This window comes from Bos javanicus, chromosome 12 (genome assembly GCF_032452875.1).
Source record: "Bos javanicus breed banteng chromosome 12, ARS-OSU_banteng_1.0, whole genome shotgun sequence".
Classification (NCBI taxonomy): Eukaryota; Metazoa; Chordata; class Mammalia; order Artiodactyla; family Bovidae; genus Bos; species Bos javanicus.
Window position 1 is genome coordinate 83,196,657 of NC_083879.1, and position 21,037 is coordinate 83,217,693.

The 21,037-nt window shown below is 44.4% G+C and overlaps 1 protein-coding gene across 3 annotated transcripts in view; it reads right to left on the reverse strand.

Moving 5' to 3' along the window:
- Positions 1-235: 235 nt before the first annotated feature.
- The window catches only part of NALF1 (NALCN channel auxiliary factor 1), a 606,190-nt gene continuing 585,388 nt past the window's right edge, over positions 236-21,037 (reverse strand). Inside the window, exons 3-4 of one of the 3 annotated variants that reach the window (XR_009740094.1) lie at positions 804-1,152; positions 236-772 (exon numbers count right to left, since the gene is read on the reverse strand). Coding sequence is in view for 2 of the 3 variants with exons in the window: in XM_061435349.1 (XP_061291333.1) it covers positions 863-1,152 (290 nt within the window). In the remaining variant the exon portion in view is untranslated. Of the gene's footprint in view, positions 1,153-3,032; positions 3,079-21,037 lie in introns of all 3 variants that reach the window. The other 2 variants (XM_061435351.1, XM_061435349.1) reach the window with 2 other exon arrangements.

The window sequence follows — 21,037 nt, forward strand, 5'->3', positions numbered from 1 at the left end:
CCACCTGTTAAGGAGAGCACTTGTTTGTTCAGATAGAAGGGGGCCCCCCTTTCTGCAACAGCGGCTCAGAGGCCCAGCGGAGCAGGCGCTGTGCCCACCACGGCGGCGACAAGGACTGAAGCAAGCGGATGGCATCTGCTGGGGAGGGAGTCCCCGGGCGGGCAGGGTCGGGGACGTGGGTTCCTTAGGCAGGAGGGAGAGTTAGGGAGCTTTTTATTTTATTTATTTTTTCTTGTTTTCTTTTTTTTTTGTCTTTTTTTTCTTTTTTATGATTTTTTTGTGTGTTTGTGTGTGTGTTGTAGTTTTTTTTTGTTTTTTGTTTGTTTTTTTGGCTATACCGCAAGGTCATAGCTGTCATTCCGCTAATAGAAACAGACAGGACATGAGACAGAACTATCTGATGAACACACACAATGACTAGAAATATATATATATAGAGAGAGAGACAGTGAAAAGACTTAGTTTACCTCTGAGAAACCATCCCCCAAAATAAAGCCTGTATTAACAAGTGCAAAAACAAAACAGATAAACTCAAGTCCAAAGGAAAGCAAAGAAAACCTCCAAACATTAAAACACAGTGTATAAAATGGTGTGAGAAATCGAAGTCACTTTCCAGCCTTTTAGTCCGTAAAAAGCTGTGCGTGTGTGTGTGTGTGTGTGTGTGTGTGTGTGTGTGTGTGGTGTGTGGTGTGTGTATGTGTGTGTCTCCTGGTTTGGATTCAGGCCATCCAGGCCCTGCGCCAAGGGATGCACGCACAGGTCCGGTACCCAGGTGGGGATGCGCGCGCAGGTCTGGTACCCAGGCGGGGATGTGCGCGGGCGGGTGGCCGGGGCTGCGAGGATGCTCCAGGGTGCGGAGTCCCTACTCCTCGCTGGCGGAGCGTTCGTCCAGCGTGTGGACGCCCCCGACGCCCAGGGCCGTGGCGTTGTGCGCCACCGAGGCCGTGAGGACCGTGTGGAGAAGCATCAGCACGAGAACGCACAGTCTAAGTCTGCTGGGGCCGAGCCTGGGCGCCGACGAGGCCGAGAGCGACGTCCGGGGGCAGGCGCCGCCTCTGTCCCCTGCCCCCTTGGAGGGGCTCTTGGGTTTTGCTTCTCTCCTGACGTCACAGCATTCTGGTTCATCATTGGTTAGAAAGGTTTCGTAGAGCCCTGGGTGGGGGATGAAGAGAGCGCAGGGTTAGCCGGAGGGGAAGGTGGGCAGAAAGGTGCTCAGAGCGGAGGGCAGTGGATGACCTTAATGTCTGATCCACCGCACCGTCATAGCGAGTGTAGAGGAAAGTCACGACACTACGGTCTGGGTCAGAGGCCCACCGTGCTCCCAAACCAGCACTTTCAGCTTCCTCGCTGTTCTTTTTTTGGACTCTTGGTGGTCACCCCCTGAGAGTTCTGGCTTGTGATGGATATTCGGGGATGAAAGATTTCATTACATCCAAATCAGAATCCCACGTTCTGGATCCATGTGGTGCCACCAAAGACATTCAGCCACCATTATTTTTTTCTTTAATAGGACTGTGATTAATTAGTGCAATGCGTAAAGTGACACCACCTAGTTATACTTTAGAATATTTAGGATATTTCATTTAGGAAACAACCACCCAATTGTAATACCAAAGCTACAGGGACCATGTCAATAATCACTTCCTTTCCGGAACCTCACCATGGTTCACATCTCCCTTAATGGGCTTAACCATCTACACACCAAGTAGGTGACCCTTTTCCAAACATGTCTCTTATTCTTCCATTTGCTCTTATCCTATTGATGACTGCTTAAACTGAAGCCTTTTTTGTCTTCTGCCTGGACCTCTGCCCCATGCTTCTCCCTTTCCAATTCTCCAACACTGCTTTTCAGTAATTGTGGGTGTAACTCGTCTCCCACTCTCTTATTTTCTCTCCTTTTTTTTCCTTCCCTAGTCACAGAATCTCAATTGCTTTTATCTTTCCCCTTCTTCCTCTAAAAATACACACTGTTCTTACTTTTAAATTGACAGATGGATATTTTGGAAACTTTTCAGGGGTGAAAAAATAAAACAACTGGCTTTCTATAACCTCTCCAATCTCATTTCTTGTTACATCATATATAACATTTTTATGAGGTTACTTAAGCCATTTTGTATCTTTTTTTTTTTTTTCTACTTGACTAAAACATTTTCTCATGAGAGTATCGTGTTTCTACATCAATTTTATTGTTACTCTTAAGCCTGAAAACCTTAAAAATGATGATGGATTAGCTGTAAGGATTGAATATGATTATGTATGTAAAGTGCTTGACTCAGGACACAGGACAGAGAAATAACTCGAAAAAATCTGGCTACTCTGAATTGTAATCACTATTCTTAATGTCTCAGGCTTCCCTGGTGGCTCAGATAGTAAAGAATCCACCTGCCAAAGCAGGAGACCTGGGTTCCATCCCTGGGTCGGAAAGATCCCCCTGGTGAAGGGAATGGCTACCCACTCCAGTGTTCTTGCCTGGAGAATCTCATGGACAGAGGAGCCTGGAGGGCTACAGTCCATGTGGTCAAAGAGCATTGGACACGACTAAGCGACTAACATGCACAATAATGTCTCTCTGACTCTACTTAATTCATGAAATCTAGTCTCCTGTCTTCTCTTTCAGACTCACTGCTCAGGGCTCCAGACATCCTGAACTACTGGCAGTTCTCAGAACATGTAACACTTTCACCCAAATCTGTACCACACGGCCCAAGCTTCTTTCTGGAATTTTCTCCATCAATTTATAACTTTAATTTCTCTTTCAATAGAGCAATTACATTTTTTCTTTTAATCACAATTGCTCATTTTCATGTCAATTTCCTTATGTGTCACTGTACGAGCAAAAACTATACAGTATCAGCCTCACATTCCCAATATGTTGCAGAATGTCTGAATAAAATAGATACTTAATGAGATTTGTTACATGAATAAACTCAATATATATTTACTCAGTAAAAGAGTCTATTAAATAATATATTATACAATGCAACCTTCATTTCTTAAACAAATGACCAAGGTATCCTTATAATGATGCTTACAATAGTCATTTCTTCTTAGGCATTCAAAGGTAAACTTCACCTTCGCCTAGGTAGAATATGGAAAAAAAAACTGAATTAATGAGGTCTGCAGCTCCGACATTTTTATTGTATGATATTTTCTGTTTTCAAATAAGATACCTCATTGAGACTAGTCATTTATTGAAGTATATGTTTTTCAAAATTATATTCTTCAAAGAAGAGTTTATAGTTAAGATTATAACAATAGAAATCTAAAGGGCATTTAGATTAACATTTTGGAATGTTAACAGTAAGAATACAGAATAGGTTTAACAATGTCATCCAAATAACAAGTTCTTCCCAAGTTGCTCAGAACCAGCTTGCTGATTTATACCTGAAGTCATTTCAGAAAAAAATAAGGTAATTCATTCAGGTCAGTACATGTACTCTTCTTGACTAAAAAATTAATACTCTTTCCCTTTTCCATTTGTTAAGAATTTTTATTCAGAGTTACGCATTCATATTAGTCATCAAATACTTCTATAAGATACTTTATTAAAAAGTTCATCCACCCTCCCATCTCAAATTCTTCCTCCTCAGAGGCAAATATTGCCCTTCTTTTCTTTCTTTCTGTACTAGCTCCATTTCTAGAAATAACCTACTTTACATTTTTCTTGATTTTTCATTTTTTTTTATCACTATCTATAGATCTCCCCCTACCCAGGACACATGAGGATAAAACATTCATTCTGAGCCTTCTCCAGGCAAAAGTAACCCCCATTCCTCCATGGTGTAGCAAGTTTAATACGTATGTTCCTTTATTGCTGCTGCTGCTGCTAAGTCACTTCAGTTGTGTCCGACTCTGTGCAACCCCATAGACGGCAGCCCAGCAGGCTCCCCCATCCCTGGGATTCTCCAGGCAAGAACACTGGAGTGGGTTGCCATTGCCTTCTCCAATGCATGAAAGTGAAAAGTGAAAGTGAAGTCACTCAGTCGTGTCTGACTCCTAGCGACCCCATGGACTGCAGCCCACCAGGCTCCTCCATCCATGGGATTTTCCAGGCAAGAGTACCAGAGTGGGTTGCCATTGCCTTCTCCATGTTCCTTTATTAGGATGCTGTGAAAACAAGTCTCAACTCAGATATGCAATGAACTTTCATTTTCTGTTCTTATTCCAGTTTTTCCTAGAGATAACGATTATCTTAGAGTTTTCTACGTACTTACTAATTCAGTACCCGTACTTTGCCAACTCTTGCCTATCAGCTTTATTTCCCTAAACTATCTCCTACAGTCTTTAACCATCCAGACTGGTTGCTTTTATGCCTAATGCACAGATTCCAGCCTGAAAACTCCAATGAACTTCCCTCTTGGCAGTGCTGGCAGCCTCTCTCCTTTCTCTTTTTCCATATTCCTCTTAGCTCATTTTGGTGGACCAGGCATCTAGTATTTTCATAAGGACAAATTCTAGAGTAAATTTCTGAGAAGCTGTATGCCTAAAATGCTTATCTCACATTTAACTGATCATTTGGCTGATCGTGGAATTCCAGTCTAGAAATTCTTACCCTTCAGATTTATTTGAGCATTACTCCCATAACTTCTCCCCACGTGGCTCAGTGGTAAAGAATCCGCCTGCCAATGCAGGAGACATAGGGAACCTAGCTGCGATCCCTGGGTCGGGAAGATCCCCTGGACGAGGAAATGGCAACCCACTGCAGTATTCTTGCCTGGAGAATCCCACGGATAGAGGAGCCTGACGGGCTACATTCCGTGAGGCTGCAAAGAGTCGGACACGACTGAGAGACTAATACCATATAATAATTTTATTGAGGTTGTCTCTTTTTAAAAATGCTGGCACTGTAATTTCCGAGAGCTCTTTTATATACACTCTGCATCTTTCCTAGGTGGCTGTTCTCGCTTCGCAGTTGCTTGTATCGCTTGAGCTTATTCCTGTGCTTTTGCTTTGTCCTGTTTCATTTCCTCCCAGCGTGTGTTCTGTTTTCTCCGGGTTGCTTTTCTCTTCTTTGTTTGCCTCTTTTTTTTTTTTTTTTAACATGGGAAGTCCTGCTCATGTCTGTCACCCGGTCCAACAGTTTTTTCCAACCATCTCCAAAAAATAGGGTTCCCCTCCCACAAGGGAATATGCCAGCATTTTTCTCTGCCGAGGGAGCATGGGTTGCGAAGACGCCTCATAAACACACTTCCACCGGGTCCCCTTATGTCGTCCCCTCCTCCCAAGTGTCCCATGGTGTCCATTCCTGTGTCTGGGTGGAGACTTGTGGAGAAATCTGGTTGACTCCTTGCTTCCTCTCTGCTGCTTTAGCTTTCGTTTCCCCAGGCATCAGCAAATCCTTTCAAACAGGCACTGAACTTCTTTCTGGCTTCTACAAGGGCGTGGTGGTTGTCGCCCCATCCAGTCTTCTGCCCTTTTGGATTTCTGTCTGGTAACAGTGTCTTTCTCTCAGGTCTGCCTGGAAAGCTCTGCTGCGCTCTTCCCTCCAGCCGTCTGCTCTGTCCCCGTGTCTGGTCACCCCTCCAGCCAGGACTGCTGCCTGCAGCTGGATCAAGCCTGTCTCGGGGTCTCCCTGGAAACTCCCCGAGCACAGGCCCTGGGCAGCCACCTCCAACAACCAGGGCACCTGTGAAAGCCACACCAGCCTCGGATTTTTTTTTTTTTTTCCATCTGCTGAATAACCTTCTTCTCTTACTCCCTCACAGGTGTGGTTCCGAGTTCCTCCTGCTCAACCACCTGGACCCAGATACTTCCTGGGAAAGCCAACTTAGAGCAACTGACTCTTCCTCCTCATTCAAAGGAGCCATAAGGACACATTACCAAATGAAGGAATTTTTCAAACAATAATCTCATTGCACAAATGCGTTAAGGGGATGAACAAAGGACAAAGGCAAATTTTCAGTTAACGAAATGTTGTTCTGATACATTTTGCTACAAACTCTTCTCTTTGCAATATCTATCTGACATGAATTATAACAACTATATTCTTGATCTTTTAATACTTTTCTCTGTACTGTGTTGTACACTGTAGAGTTTCACAGTGATTTGAAAGGACAGTTCAATTCACTTACACTCACTGTCAGACCTGTAGTGCGTGTTCTTGCCTTAATCATCATGTAACAACATTTGCAAACATTTAAAAGTGTTTCTTGACCATTTCCTTTGTTGCTTATCTAATCATTTGCAGTGTGGATTTACGCGCATATCTTCTAATTTGTTAAATATGTGCAATTATTAATTCTACTAGAACTTACCTTTTATTTAAAAAAATCACACATTTGGACACATTTGTCTGATTATCAGGATCAATGATGAGGAAGTTGTCAAAATTTTACTTCCTTCAATTTCTAATCCCTCATCGTTTTTGAGGCTATAATCAGATGTTTGGAACTTATTTATTATCACATTACTAACATTTTGTATCTTCCCCTCAATGACTATTAATAATAATTGCCTATTGTTTTAAATGTACCTTACTCAGGGATTATTCAGGTGCATTTAAAAGAAACTTACTAAGAGCTAATACAGGCAACAAAACCAAACCAAACCAAGTACAGTTAATGGGAAGAATATGACAAAAATTCAAGGCTATTCCATAGTCAAAACTATGGGTTTTCTAGTAGTCATGTATGAATGGGATGTAAGAGTTGGACCATAAAGAAGGGTGAGCACTGAAGAATTGATGCTTTTGAACTGTGGTGTTGGAGAAGACCTTTGAGAGTCCCTTGGACAGCAAGGAGATCAAACCAATCAACTTTAAAGGAAATCAACCCTGAAAATTCACTGGAAGGACTAATGCTGAAACACCAATACTTTGGCCACCTGATGCGAAGGGCCAACTCATTGGAAAAGATCCCGATGCTGTGAAAGATTGGGGGCGGGAGGAGAAGTAGGTGACAGAGGATGAGATGCTTAGATAACATCATTGACTCAATGGACATGAGTTTGGGCAAACTCCAGGAGATGGTGAAGGACAGGGAAGCTTGGCATGTTGCAGTCAGTCCATGGGGTTGCAAAGAGTCGGACACGACTGAGCTAATGAAAAACAACAACAGCCTTTCTTCATTTCATCTTGTTTTCCATCCCTGGCCATGTTTCTGCTAATATAAAATTCTCACTGACTTTGTGAGACTTCATGTCACAAGGTTCACCCCATTAGACAAGAAGCTCCCCCACAAGCCCTTCGTAGATAGTCCCTCCTATACTTTTGGCTGCTCCTCAAAGGGCTGAGGGGAATCTGAGTCACACCTAATCGCTTCAAAAGCCTTTTGTGTAACTTAATGCTCTGACCTTCCAAACTTCCCGAGGTTGTAGAATGGTTGTACAGACACAACCTCAGGATTTTTGTTTTGTTTTCTCTAGGGCATGATTTCCCAAGAGCAATTTTTTTTCTTTTAAATCTTTTGCCATCTCGGTAGACTGAGATTTTCCCAAATCATCAAATCCTGGTTTCCTGATTGTTGTATGTCTCTCCTTTTGCATTTTGTTATAAGTAGCGAGAAAAAACCAGGTCACACCTTAAACATTTGCTTGGAAATCTCAGCTATGGAGCCAACATCCTCACTTAGCATCTCTGCTCCAGCTAACTGCAGATACAATTTTGCTAACCTTTCTTTCTTTTAAAATCCATGTATGTATTTTTGGCCACGTTGGGCCTTAGTTTCTGCGTAGGGTTTCACTAGTCTCGGCTCCTGTGTGTAGTTGCCCTGTGGCATGTGGGATCTTATTTCCCTGACCAGGGATCGAACCTGTATCCTCTACCTTGGAAGGCTGATTTTTAATCACTGGACAACCAGAGAAGTCCCCTCTGCTAAGCTTTTTGATACCACTGAAGATGTTTCCAATTTCCATAAACACTTTCCTCATTCCCTTCTGAGGCCTCCCTGGCAGGTTTGAATGACCATATTCCTACTAACATCCTTTTGAAGGCAATCTGGGCTTTCTCTATCATGCTTCTCAGAATTTTTCTAACTTATTCCACTGCCTGGTTCCAAATGCATCTCAGCATTTCTAGTCCATCCTAAAGGAAATCAACCCTGAATATTCAGTGGAAGGATTGATGCTGAAGCTGAAGCTCCAATACTTTGGCCACCTGATGTGAAGAATAAACTCATTAGAAAAGACCCTGATGCTGGGAAAGACTGAGGGCAGGAGGAGAAGGGAGCAACAGAGAATGAGATGGTTGGATGGCATCACCAACTCGATGGACATGAGTTTGAGCAAACTCTGGGAGATAGCAAAGTACAGGGAAGTCTGGAGTGCTACAGTCCAAGGGGTCACAGAGAATCAGACGCAACTTAGCAACTAAACAGCAAAGGCATTTGTTATAGCTGCACTCCACTTCTATGTGCTGGAATCCCTATTAATTTCCCATTTATTGCTGCTATAAAAAGCTGTCACAGACATCAGAGTGGCTTAAAATGGCATCCAGATATAGCCTTACAGCTCAATATGTTGGAGCCTGGAACCAGCCCAGGCTCCAACCTATTGAGCTGTGAGCTAACACCTGGATGCCATTTTAACCCAGGATGATGTTGGTGACAATATCTTATGAGGCTGAAATCAAGGCGTTGGCCATGATTCTCCAAACTGTGTCAGGAGGCTGGCAGAATTCAGTTTCAAGTGGCTGTAACGCTGAACTCTCTCCTACCTTGCTGGTTGCTGCCTGGAGACTCTTGAGCATCCAGACACCTCCTGGGTCCATGGCTCACGAGCCCCTTTCTCCGTCTTGAAATCTAACAACAGTGGATTGAGTCCTTCCCATGCTGTCCATCTCTGTGATCTCTCCTTCGGCTTCATCTTTCTGGCTGACACTTCTGTATCCTGTGATTACGCTGGGTGGGCCTGGATAACCCAGGACGGTCTCTCTAGTTTAAGGTCAGCTGATTGGCCACCTTAATGCCATGTGAAAAGTCCTTTCTGCCATGTAATGTGCCATATTCATGGGCTTATCAGGAAAGACCACAGGGGCTAAAATCTTGGCTACGACACAGACGTTAATATCCTTCTCATTTCACTGTGGGTTTGGATACCTTGTGACATCTCTTTGGATATTTCATATATTTGTTGTTTTCTTTTCTTTTGAATTGGAATTTGATGTATCACTTTTTATTTAATTTTTTTTGTAAATTAATTTATTTAATTGGAGACTAATTACTTTACAATATTGTGGTGGATTTTTGCCATACACTGACACGAATCAGCCATGGGTGTACGTGTGTTCCCCATCTTGAACCTCCCTCCCACCTCCCTCCCCATCCCATCCCTCAGGGTCATCCCAGTGCACAGGTCCTGAGCGCCCTGTCTCATGCATCAAACCTGGACTGGTTGTTTTCTAAAATTTCAAGAAATTATATCTCCACATGGCTTCTTTGCAGCTTCTCCTGCTGGGGCTCTTGCAATCTAACCATGGTTTTCTTCCACACTGGAGAAATCCCTTCTAGCATGGCTTGGATTATAAATTCCTTTCCCCACTTCCACCTTCATACCATTTTGTTGTTTCATTTTGTTTTATCCACATGGGGTGGACTCTGCTCCTTCCCTGCAATGCTTTTTCTTCTTGTCACCTTCAGCTGTCACATCTCTCCTGGAGGCAGGACCGTCTTCAGGGTGAGTGAATGGACATGAAATGGGCAAATGTCAGCTCCCTTCCCGACACCCCACAAGTCCTTAGTAGGAAGGCTTCCTCAAACCCGTCCAGGAAGCTCATTCAGTGTCTAGAGAGTGGATCCTGGCTTTTGTGGGCAGACGCCCCGCTGCACAGGCAGGACTGGGGAGAATATGTTGGCTCAGACATCAGCTCAGGGCCTTTAACCCATCACCGAGCTCCTTCTCCTTCTGTTCTGCTCTCTCTCTGTCCCCAGAGCAGCTCGTGGTCATCACAGGGTCCCAGTGGCAGAATGGTCCCCGCATGGGCTGCAGTCTGCTCTCAGAGCCTGCTCTGCCGGCCCACACGGTTCTGTGTTCCCCAGAGGCCTGCACCTGCCTTTGCCCTCCTGCACATTTTTAAAAACAGTCTCTGTTTTAGCCATGTCCCACTTCCTAGGTTTTATAGCTTCCATGAATGTATCCCTTTTTGTAGTTTTAACTTCAACTTCAGTAAGAGTCAGAGGTAGGTGGAAAGTCAAAGTCTGGCTTCAGCTTGCCACCTTGAATGGGAAGTCATGCCCAAACTCAAATGCAGTGGTCTGCTCATTACCAAGACTACTTTTTGGAGGGCTTCCCAGCAGCGCTCGTGGTAAAGAACCCGCCGGCCAATGAAGGAGATGTAAGAGACGCAGATTCAGTCTTTGAGTTGGGAAGATCCCCTGGAGAAGGGAATGGCAACCCATTCCACTATTCTTGCCTGGAGAAGCCCATGGACAGAGGAGCCTGGAGGGTTACAGTTCATGGAGTCACAAAGAGTGGGACACGACTAAAGGGACTCAGCACAAGACCACTTTTTACTACACGTAAATCCTTAGCATTTCAAAAGACAGTTTCTGAAATTAGTGTTTCACCTTTAATATCTTTTTGTTTTATGTTTGTTACAACAGTGGTTTCACATGTATATAACCTAGTATTTATTTAGAAATAACATACAAAATATATATAATTGCACCAGTATCCAAATTGTATCCATTTTTTAAGAAAAGGTAAAAATAAAATAAGTGACCTGAAAAGATTTTGCTAAATTTCGGCAATTATTTTATCATTGGACTGGTAAAACAATATAAAATGAGAAGTCACTCTCAGAAATCTGGAAAAAAATTTCCAAATCATAGTGACCATCTGCAGAAAGAATAAGACTTCAGTTCAGTCACTCAGTCGTGTCCGACTCTTTTCCACCCCATGAACTGCAGCACGCCAGGCCTCCCTGACCATCACCAATTCCCAGAGTTCACTCAGACTCACGTCCATCAAGTCAGTGATGCCATCCAGCCATCTCATCCTGTCATCCCCTCCTCCTCCTGCCCCTAATCCCTCCCAGCAGTAGAGTCTGTTCCAATGAGTCAACTCTTCGCATGAGGTGGCCAAAGTACTAGAGTTTCAGCTTTAGCATCATTCCTTCCAAAGAAATCCCAGGGCTGATCTCCTTTAGAATGGACTGGTTGGATCTCGTTGCAGTCCAAGAGACTCTCAAGAGTCTTCTCCAACACCACAGTTCAAAAGCATCAATTCTTCGGCACTCAGCTTTCTTCACAGTCCAACTCTCACATCAGTACATGACCACTGGAAATACCATAGCCTTGACTAGACGGACATTTGTTAGCAAAGTAATATCTCTGCTTTTCAATATACTATCTAGGTTGGTCAAACTTTCCTTCCAAGGAGTAAGCGTCTTTTAATTTCATGGCTGCAGTCACCATCTGCAGTGATTTTGGAGCCCCCACAAATAAAGTGTGACACTGTTTCCACTGTTTCCCCATCTATTTCCCATGAAGTGATGGGACCAGATGCCATGATCTTCATTTTCTGAATAAGACTTAGGAGCATCTATATATTTACAATCTTTACTGTATCTTTTCAAGGCAAGGGCCAATCGTAAGCAATTAAAGTATGCTGTTCTTGTTGTTTAGTTGCTCAGTCGTGTCCAACTCTTTAGGACCCCATGCACTGTAGCCCACCGGGCTCTTCTGTCCATGGGATTCTCCAGGCAAGAATACTGGAATGGGTTGCCATTCCCTTCTCTAGGGGATCTTCCCGACTCAGAGACTGAACCCACATCTCCTGCATTGGCTGGTGGATTCTTTACTGCTGAGCCATCAGGTAAGCCCCCAATTAAAGTATATATTTGAAATTGATTAGTTTTATTTTTGAAAGGAGTAGTGGCAAATGTGTCAGACCCATATGATAAGTTTTAAGGCTAATATCACTTTTAGCTCTAACTACTCCATCTTTACTATGAACACCTAGCAATCCACTTATCTCCTGGAGAACAGTAAGTATTTGTTTAATGAAGGAGAGAAACCAAAGGATCATGCATTAACACCGTTGAGCTGTAAGAGATCATTTCAGTGGATTGAATATATTAGCACATGTATATAACCAACAAAGGTCCATCTAGTGAGAGTTGGATTATAAAGAAAACTGAGCACCGAAGAATTGATGCTTTTGAACTGTGGTGTTGGAGAAGACTCTTGAGAGTCCCTTGGACTGCAAGGAGATCCAACCAATCTGTCCTAAAGGAAATCAGTCCTGAATATTCACTGGAAAGGCTGAAGCTGAAACTCCAATACTTTGGCCACCTGATGAGAAGAACTGACTCATTGGAAAAGACCTTGATGCTGGGAAAGATTGAAGGTGGGAGAAGAAGGGGACAACAGAGGATGAGATGGTTGGATGGCATCACTGACGTGATGGATGTGAGTTTAAGTAGGCTCCAGTAGTTGGTGATGGACAGGGAGGCCTGGCGTGCTGCAATCCACGGGGTCACAAAGAGTTGGATACGACTGAGCGACTGAACGACTGAACTGAACTGAGCTGATAACCCAATAGTAAAACATCAGTACACGTATCAGGAATCAGGAAGAAAAGGGATGTAGAGTCTGAAGTACTGGCCACACAAGTGCCTGCCTGTGTAAAGGTCATTCAGAGAGAATAGCTAAGTGCATGCTAGACAGAAGACAGATTGCTCTCAAAACTGAAAATTGCACCGAATGGAGATCAAAGGCCCACACTAAAATGGCGGAGAAGTCCTACAAAGAACTCATTCATTTCCTAAGATCATAAGACCATAAGCTAAATTTAGGGATAAATTAGAAATGTCTTAAAGCTCAACAGAGAACTTCCTCAACAAAGGGTCCTAAATTTTTCTAGGATTTTACTAAAAGAACAAAGACTGTTTTCTGCAGCCTCAACAGAAGTAACATACAGCTGATAAATATCACGTTACATTGTTATTGCCCTAAAATGGTTACAGTGATATTTTTAGTTATGAAAAATTTATTCTAAGTAAATAAAGAGGAAAAATGTATTGGATGAAGAACATATTTGCTCACCAAATACATCATTTAATTTTCCACTGCATCCTTGATGATTCCTTTTAGAGTGGCTGAAGAATTGATGCTTTTGAACTGTGGTGTTGGAGAAGACTCTTGAGAGTCCTTTGGACTGCAAGGAGATCCAACCAGTCCATTCTGAAGGAGATCAGCCGTGGGATTTCTTTGGAGGGAATGATGCTGAAGCTGAAGCTCCAGTACTTTGGCCACCTCATGCGAAGAGTTGACTCATTGGAAAAGACTCTGATGCTGGGAGGGATTGGGGGCAGGAGGAGAAGGGGATGACAGGATGAGATGGCTGGATGGCATCACTGACTTGATGGACGTGAGTCTGAGTGAACTCCGGGGGTTAGTGATGGACGGGGAGGCCTGGCGTGCTGCGATTCATGGGGTCACAGAGTCAGACACGACTGAGCGACTGAACTGAACTGAACTGATGTAGACTTCACTGGAAGGGGTGAAGGAGAGCCATGTGGGCTCCTGGAAGAGCAGCCCACACCCTAGACTGCAGCTGTCTTCAACTGTGCAAACCATCAGAGCCAGGGGCTGCTGGTGGGACAGAAAGACCTGTGTTCTTCTTCCTGTTCCAAGTACCAGGGGCTTCCCTGGTGGCTCAGTTGGTAAAGAATCCAATTGTGATGCAGGAGACACAGGTTCAAGTACTGGCTCAGGAAGATCCCCTGGAGGGGGAAATGGCAACCCACTCCTGTGTTCTTGCCTGGAGAGTTCCATGAACAGAGGAGCCTGGTATGGGCTACAGTCCATGAAGTCATGAGAGTCAGACTGAGCAACTGAACCACCACCGCCAGCACCAGGGACCTGAAACAAGTGTGGCTGGTCAAAGCCACCTGAGGGAAGGAATAGAATCTTGACTTATTCTTATTCTTCTAATTCTTAGTCTTTTCATCTTGACTCCTCTTCCACCCCCATGATCTAGCTATGGTTTCAAGGTGCCTTCATTTTTCTGCTTGGGTTGCCCTTACAGATGGGAAGGCTGTGTATGGGATTTCATGAAGTGCATTTCCAGAATTCAGAGAAACTCGTTTACCTGTGTCACGTGAGTCTAGGAGGAGATGAAGAAAGTGGATCTCTCCTAGATGTTTGATCCCCTGGAGAAGGAAATGGCAACCCACTCCAGTGTTCTTGCCTGGAGAATTCCAGGAACAGAGGAGCCTGGTGGGCTACAGTCCATCAGGTCGCAAAGATTCGGACATGACTGAACGACTAAGGGCAGCATTGTTACCCAGGAAGAAAACTGCATGGTCCTGGTTAAGGAAATCACCCATTATGTTGCATTTCTACTCATTTTCGCTACTTTTCCCTGTGAAGTGACACGGTGGAGCTCACATACTGTAAATCAGCGTCATGTTTGGTAGATTACTCAGTCCTTTTTAATTTGGAAATCCTTAGTAACTGTGACTCTGCAAAGGAAATAGCCATAAAAACAGGAAACGACATTAAAAAAAAAAAAAAAGCCGACGGCTGTGGAATCTCAAAACAGTGACTGGTAATTGAAGAGACAGTTTTGCTAATGCTTTGATCCATCCACGAATGTATTTAGAGTACCAACAATATTTCCTGCTTTTCTTTCCAAAAAAGAAAAACAGACTTTCTGTGTAATCAGAGAACATGCTCAAACCATCCCAACGTGTGTGTGCTCCCCTGCCTACACACACAAACACACAACACACACACACACACACACACACACACACACACGTTGATGGCTTCAAGACATCAAAACACCTCGTAAATAGACCCTGACTTCAAATATGTGCTTTCTTTTCAATGAGGTAGGGGGAAATTATTTTCTTAATGTGATCACCAGTTTTTGAAGCATTAAATGTGAACAAAAATAGTTCTGATTTTCATCAAAATGTTTTTACTCAAAACAAATGCCAAAACTTAGTTTGTCATACTAAGACATTAATGAAAAGCTAACATTCTAGAATTCTCAGTGGATGAAGTAAGAAAATTAGTTTCAATATGTGAGAGTCAATATTAAATTTAACAAAAGAATTTAACTAGAATGATTATCTTTATTTGTCAGGTGTGAACTGAATTGACTTCCAATAGTTTTGACATTCGAAGCAGCACAGCAATTTTTTAAAAAAGGAATTATAAAAATATTGGAAAGAATGAGACTGATGGCAGGAAGGTGGGTGTTTGGGGAATGAGCTATAGGTCCATTTAAAGAGGATATGGCTCATTAGAAGGCAGACTTCCATAAAAAATAAAATCATATCTTAGAGTCACACATATTTTCCACAGACAGATTCTGACATGTCATTTGACTAAGGATGGTATCAGGTATGTTGTTGTTGAGTCTGTACGTCATGTCTGACTCTTTGCGACCCCAAGGATTGCAGCACGCCAGGCTTCCCTGTCCTTCACTATCTCCTTGAGTTTGCTCAAACTCATGTCCATCGAGTCAGCGATGCCATCCAACCATCTCATCCTCTGTCGACCCCTTCTTCTCCTGCCTTCAATCTTTCCCAGCATCAGGGGCTTTTCCAATGAGTCGGCTCTTTGCATCAGGTGGCCAAGGTACTGGAGCTTCAGCATCAGTCCTTCCAATAAATATTCAGGGTTGATTTCCTCTAGGACTGACTGGTTTGATCTCTTGCTGTCCAAAGGTATCAGGTGTATTAGTTGTTTGTTCTCCCAGTTACAGGGTCAGGTAGAGCAGCATGGTTTGGTTGATTTTGTCCAGTGGCACTTGGGTTATCTCTCTGTCATGCTTCCCAGCTGTTGCTCCCTGAGGTTTGGTATCTGACAACGATCGCTAATTAGTCAAGAAGTGCGAAGTGACAGAGATAAAACCCCTGAGCATTAGTCTTTTTTGGGGTGTGGGTGGGGGGACAACAGGACCTAACACTCAGTTATGGATCTTCTGTGAGAGACACAGAGTAGCTGTTCTTTGAGAACAACAAAGGCCTGTGTTCTGGTTTCTGTTGGTTACGTTTAAAAATACATATCGAAAGGTGTGTGTGTGTGTGTGTGTGTGCTCAGTAGTATTCCAACTCTTTGTGACCCCATAAACTGCAGCCTGCCAGGCTCCTCTGTCCTTGGGATTCTCCAGGCAAGAACACTGGAGTGGGTTTGCCATTTCCTCTTCCAGGGGATCTTCCCCACCCAGGGACTGAGCGTGTGACTCTCTGTCTCCTGCACTGGAAGGCAGGTTCTTTACCACCAGTGCCACCTGGGAAGCCCGTAGAGAAGTATATATAATATAAAATATGTAATTATATATATAAGTATATATATACAAATATATAGAAGTATATATATATATTATACATATAGTAAACTGGGAAAGTATTAAGCTGAGAAGATATGAAGAACGATAAAAATGAGTTTTGAAGTATGTGTCGCTCAGAGGCAATACAGCGTAACCTCATGCGCTAAAAAGCAGACTCCTTGGGCCTCTTCTTTTCCACAAGAAAACAGAGACGCAGGAAAAGGAAACTATGCATGAGTCCTGGCAGACAGAAAGGGAAGAAGGGAGGGGAGGAAGGAAGAAAGCGTTATGTATTCAATTAAGAATTAGACAGATATTAAGAGGAGATATAAAAGAGGAAAAAAGGACCACGCATGTAAGGAGAAGGTCACGGCTGAGGGAAGGCTGGCCACTCCGGATACAAAGTGAAGTTCTGCTGAGCGGGAAGGAAACCTGCGCTGCCCGGAGCCAGGTACCTGCGCTCGTTCGGAAGGCTTTAGGGGGAACCTGGGAGAAGACTTGCTTCCTCTGTTCTTCGGTGGTCTTTTCTGCTTGGTTCAACTGCTGAGCGGTCATGTTGGATGCAAATGGCTGAGGGAAGCCCCTGCCTGCTTCCTCACTGCTCAGACCTTTCTAGGTGACCCCTGGATCCATGAACAGTCGGGACCTCAGTCCTCCTTACAGTCTGAGAGAGTCAGTTCCTAAGCAGGTTGATAGGGAGTCTAGGGGTCCCCAAGGAGAGAGGGGTCTGGAATTCTCAAGGAGGAAGAAAGGACAAACTTTTTTTTCTTTCTCCACATTCCTTAGGATTATATAACACTAATATATCCTGCCTAAGGACAGTCTTTGGATTCAACCTTCTGTTATCTTAAAATGTAAATTATGGGAGTAGACCTGGTCTTTACAAGGATGTATCTTGCCTAAGGACAGTGTTATCTTAAAATGTAAATTATGGGAGTAGGTCTGATAAGGTCTTTACAACCTCCAGACATTCTTTGGATTATATAACCTCATTGTTAACACTAGAAAGCGGGTACTCTTTCTGCCCCCTTCTGATGCCTATGTCAGAAGCTTTCTCTATCTCCTTTATACTTTAATAAAACTTTATTACACAAAAGCTCTGAGCGATCAAGCCTCGTCTCTGGCCCCGGATTGAATTCTTCTCCTCTGGGGGCCAAGAATCCCGGTGTATTCGAGTGATTCAACAACAACCTTTCAAGTCCAGACCCAAGCGTCCATACAGCCAGCACGAAACCTGCCCTCAAGAGCTCGTCGACAGCTCATGTCCTTCCAGTTCTAAACCTCCATGGGACTCCACATATGGAGTTCCCCTAATTATACATTCACGATTGGTTCTTTTGTGCTAACTGATGGGCTCGTGATTTTTTAACACATTTCATGCTTTTCCTGATGCTCCACGTGTTTTAAGTATTCCGTCTTTGCGGAAAGAATAACAGAAAAGGACAGCGATACAAGCCATTCTTTTTGTCAGGGTTGAGACTGGGAGTTTGAAAGCTGTCCACAAATCTCATAAAACTGTCACAGAAAAAAACTTGCCCGCATTTCCTCCCTACACCACAAGAGTGGGCTGGAAATGATGAGAACACACACATTTCCAAAAGGAAGGCAGTTTATCTGGAGATAGAACGTTTATCTACCTAGATGTTGCCTCCTTTTCATCAGGATTTCTTTTTTAGAGCAGTTTGAGGTCAGCAGCAATGTTGAGCAGAGAGTAGAGAGATTTGATTTTCCAAACTGAAAGTCGCTAACTGTAGTTTCCTGAGATGAAAGGTTTGCAGATTCAGGTGTAAAATCTTCTGCTTAGGAAGCCTTGAAAAACGTGGACACGGCATACACAACAGCTTCGCAAACTGCATGTGGTGGTTTTAAATTCCTTTGAAGGGAGACTCATGAAATCGATGAAAATAATTTTCTCGTATAATTAAAACCAAGCCGTATTGGTTAATACTCTTTCTTCCTCGTCATTACTCTCTCTGCATAATTATTAGCCTCCAGATCCTCTGGGCTGAGTTCTCTCCTTGCCTAGATAATTCCTTTTTATTGCTTCTTCTCCTGTAATCCCCCAGAACTTCTGAAGTGCACAGAATCTGTCTCCATGGAAGGGTGAGGCCTTATTCTGTTCTTGAACAAACAATGCTGAATGTGTTTGTTCTAGTCCCAAACTGCCAGGCGTCATGCAGAGCCGCCGGGACAAGGTGCTGGGCGGCTTACACGTTAGGACTTGACGGCCTCACAGCTTTGGAGGCGGGTGGTGGAGACCAGGGGGTAGGCTGGGGTGCAGGTGGTGGCTTTCCCTGCATCCGTCCACACCGTGTTCCCTCCACGTGTGCTGCGGGTCCGAAGGGCCCCGTTGGACAAGGACACTGCTGTGAGATGAGTTGAGGTGTTAGAGCCCTAAATTTCAGCTCCTCCGAATGTGACCATATTTAGAGAGGCCCTTGAAAGCGATGATTCTGCTAGAAGGAGCTCTTTGGAGTGGGCCCGAGTCCAGGGTAGCTCCTGTGAAAAGAGGAAGCTTGGACACGCAGGAAGCCCTGGGCGCACACACATGGAAAGAGTGTGTGAAGGCCCCGGGAGAGAGGCCTCTGGAGAAACGGAGCCTGCCAGCACCTTGACCTAGACGCCTGGCCTCTGGGACTGAGGGATGACACCTTCTGTTGGTTAAACCTCCATCTGTGGCATCTCGTTATGGCAGTCCAAGCAAGTTAACATGCCCGCTGGTCAGCCCTGGGTTATGGCCCATTCTGATGACCTCGTTTTAACCTGATTATGTGTGTGTGTGTGTGTGTGTGTGTGTGTGTGTGTGTGTTAGTCACTCAGTCGTGTCTGATGGCTCCTCTATCCACGGGATTGTCCAGGCAAGAATACTGGAGTGGGTTGCCATGCCCTCCCCTGGGGGATCGTCCCAACCCACAGATCAAACCCAGGTCTGCACTGCAGTTACTTTCTCTACTGTCTGAGCCACCAGCCACCTGATTGCCTCCATAAAGACTCTATTTCGTATAAAGTCACATTCTGAGAAATTAGGGGAAGGGGGTTGAGACTTGAATTGAGGGACAGCAGGCAATGTAACTTTGACGCTCAGTTTGAGGGGCATTTAAAATGTAAATTCCACCAGGGAGCTGTCACACTGTCCATCAGGCATAGAGTCCTCGTCTCCCAGGTGAGTGAGCAACGTGTGTGATTCGTCTGAATGACACTGGACCTGAGTCTTCACTTTGCCTGTTACAGGAGGGTCACCATGAGGGACAGAATGGCTTTTTGGGGAAACGCTGATGTTCTTTTCTGACTCCAATGGAGGGATGCTTTGTGGAAGTGCACCTGCTTGTCAGCCCCCTTCCTGCAGTCTCGGTAATATTGCCAGCGACAGATGCAGACGGGAGGAGCCTGGTGGCCCTGCACAGGACACCCACCCCTCGGCCTTCCTGGGCTGCCCCTCCTTGAAGGGACTATCTGTGCTCACAGCAGGGACTATCACAGATGCCCCCCATTAATTCATTCATTCACTATTTGTTCACTGAGCACAAGCTGTGTCAAACGCCTCTGGGGGCACTGGGATACAGCCATAAACAGCACGTGGTGTGCTGTGCTTAGTCGCTCGCTCGTGTCCAACTCTTGTGACCCCGCGGACTGTAGCCCACCAGGCTCCTCTGTCCATGGGATTCTCCAGGCACGAATACTGGAGAGGGTTGCCATGCCCTCCTCCAGGGGATCTTTCCCACCCAGGGATCGAAGCCAGGTCTCCTGCATTGCAGGCAGATTCTTTACCGACTGAGCCACCAGGCAAGCTCAAGAATACTGGAGTGGGTAGCCTATTCCTTCTCCAGGGATCTTCCCAGCCCGGGAATCCAACTTGTGTCTCATGCATTATGGGCAGATTCTTTACCAGCTGAGCTACCAGGGAAGCGATAAACAACAGACATGTTCACATAAGTCTCCCAAAGCATGAAGAGAATGCTGCAGAATATGAAAATTATTCATGCCCCAAGAAGAACATTTTAAAAATGATTTTGAACAGTAACTGCATCATGCGTAAAAGAACTGACCTCCTAAACTTTTACTAATTTGAAGAAAACTTCACATTAAACACGAGAGTAAACACTACGATGATCTGATACATTAACAATTATGACTAAAATGGCCATCTCATCTGGTAATGTCAAGCCAGTCCACCAAAGAGACAAGATTTCAAAACTGAGAAGAATTGATTCTGTTTACATTTTAAAATGCACCAAATGCATCATTTCCTCATGGGACCTAGACTGAGCACAAAGCAGACGCTCGTGTAGAGTCACAATTATTCAGGTAAACATTTTAAAGGCCTTTGTCGTTCAGTCACTAAGTCATGTCCGACTCTTTGCGACCCCATCGACTGCAGCATGCCAGGCTTCCCTGACCTTCACTCTCTCCGGGAGTTTGCTCAAACTCATGTCCATTGAGTCAGTGACGCCTTGGGTCCTTGTCTTTACCCTTCATAGTAATATATCTGTAGGTCTGTATGTGTGCAGTCTAAAATGTTTGCTAACTAGTCAGACTGAGAAAAACTAGCCTTCTCAGCACAGACTCCTCCAGAGGACAGTACCAGACGTTCCCCTTTCTTCAAGCAGAAAGGATGGTCTAGGCAGAAAGTACACGTGATGTTCATTTTTAAGGTACGCGGCGTTGTGAATGCAGGAGGTACGTGCTGAACGCTGGAGACGGCACCACACACACCACAAGCTGTGTGTCCCTCCTCTCTCTCCCTACAGAGGGACCCTGTCCTGTTGGAGGCCAGAAAGCAGACCTTTGCTTCCAAGCTCATTTCCGGACAGACCGA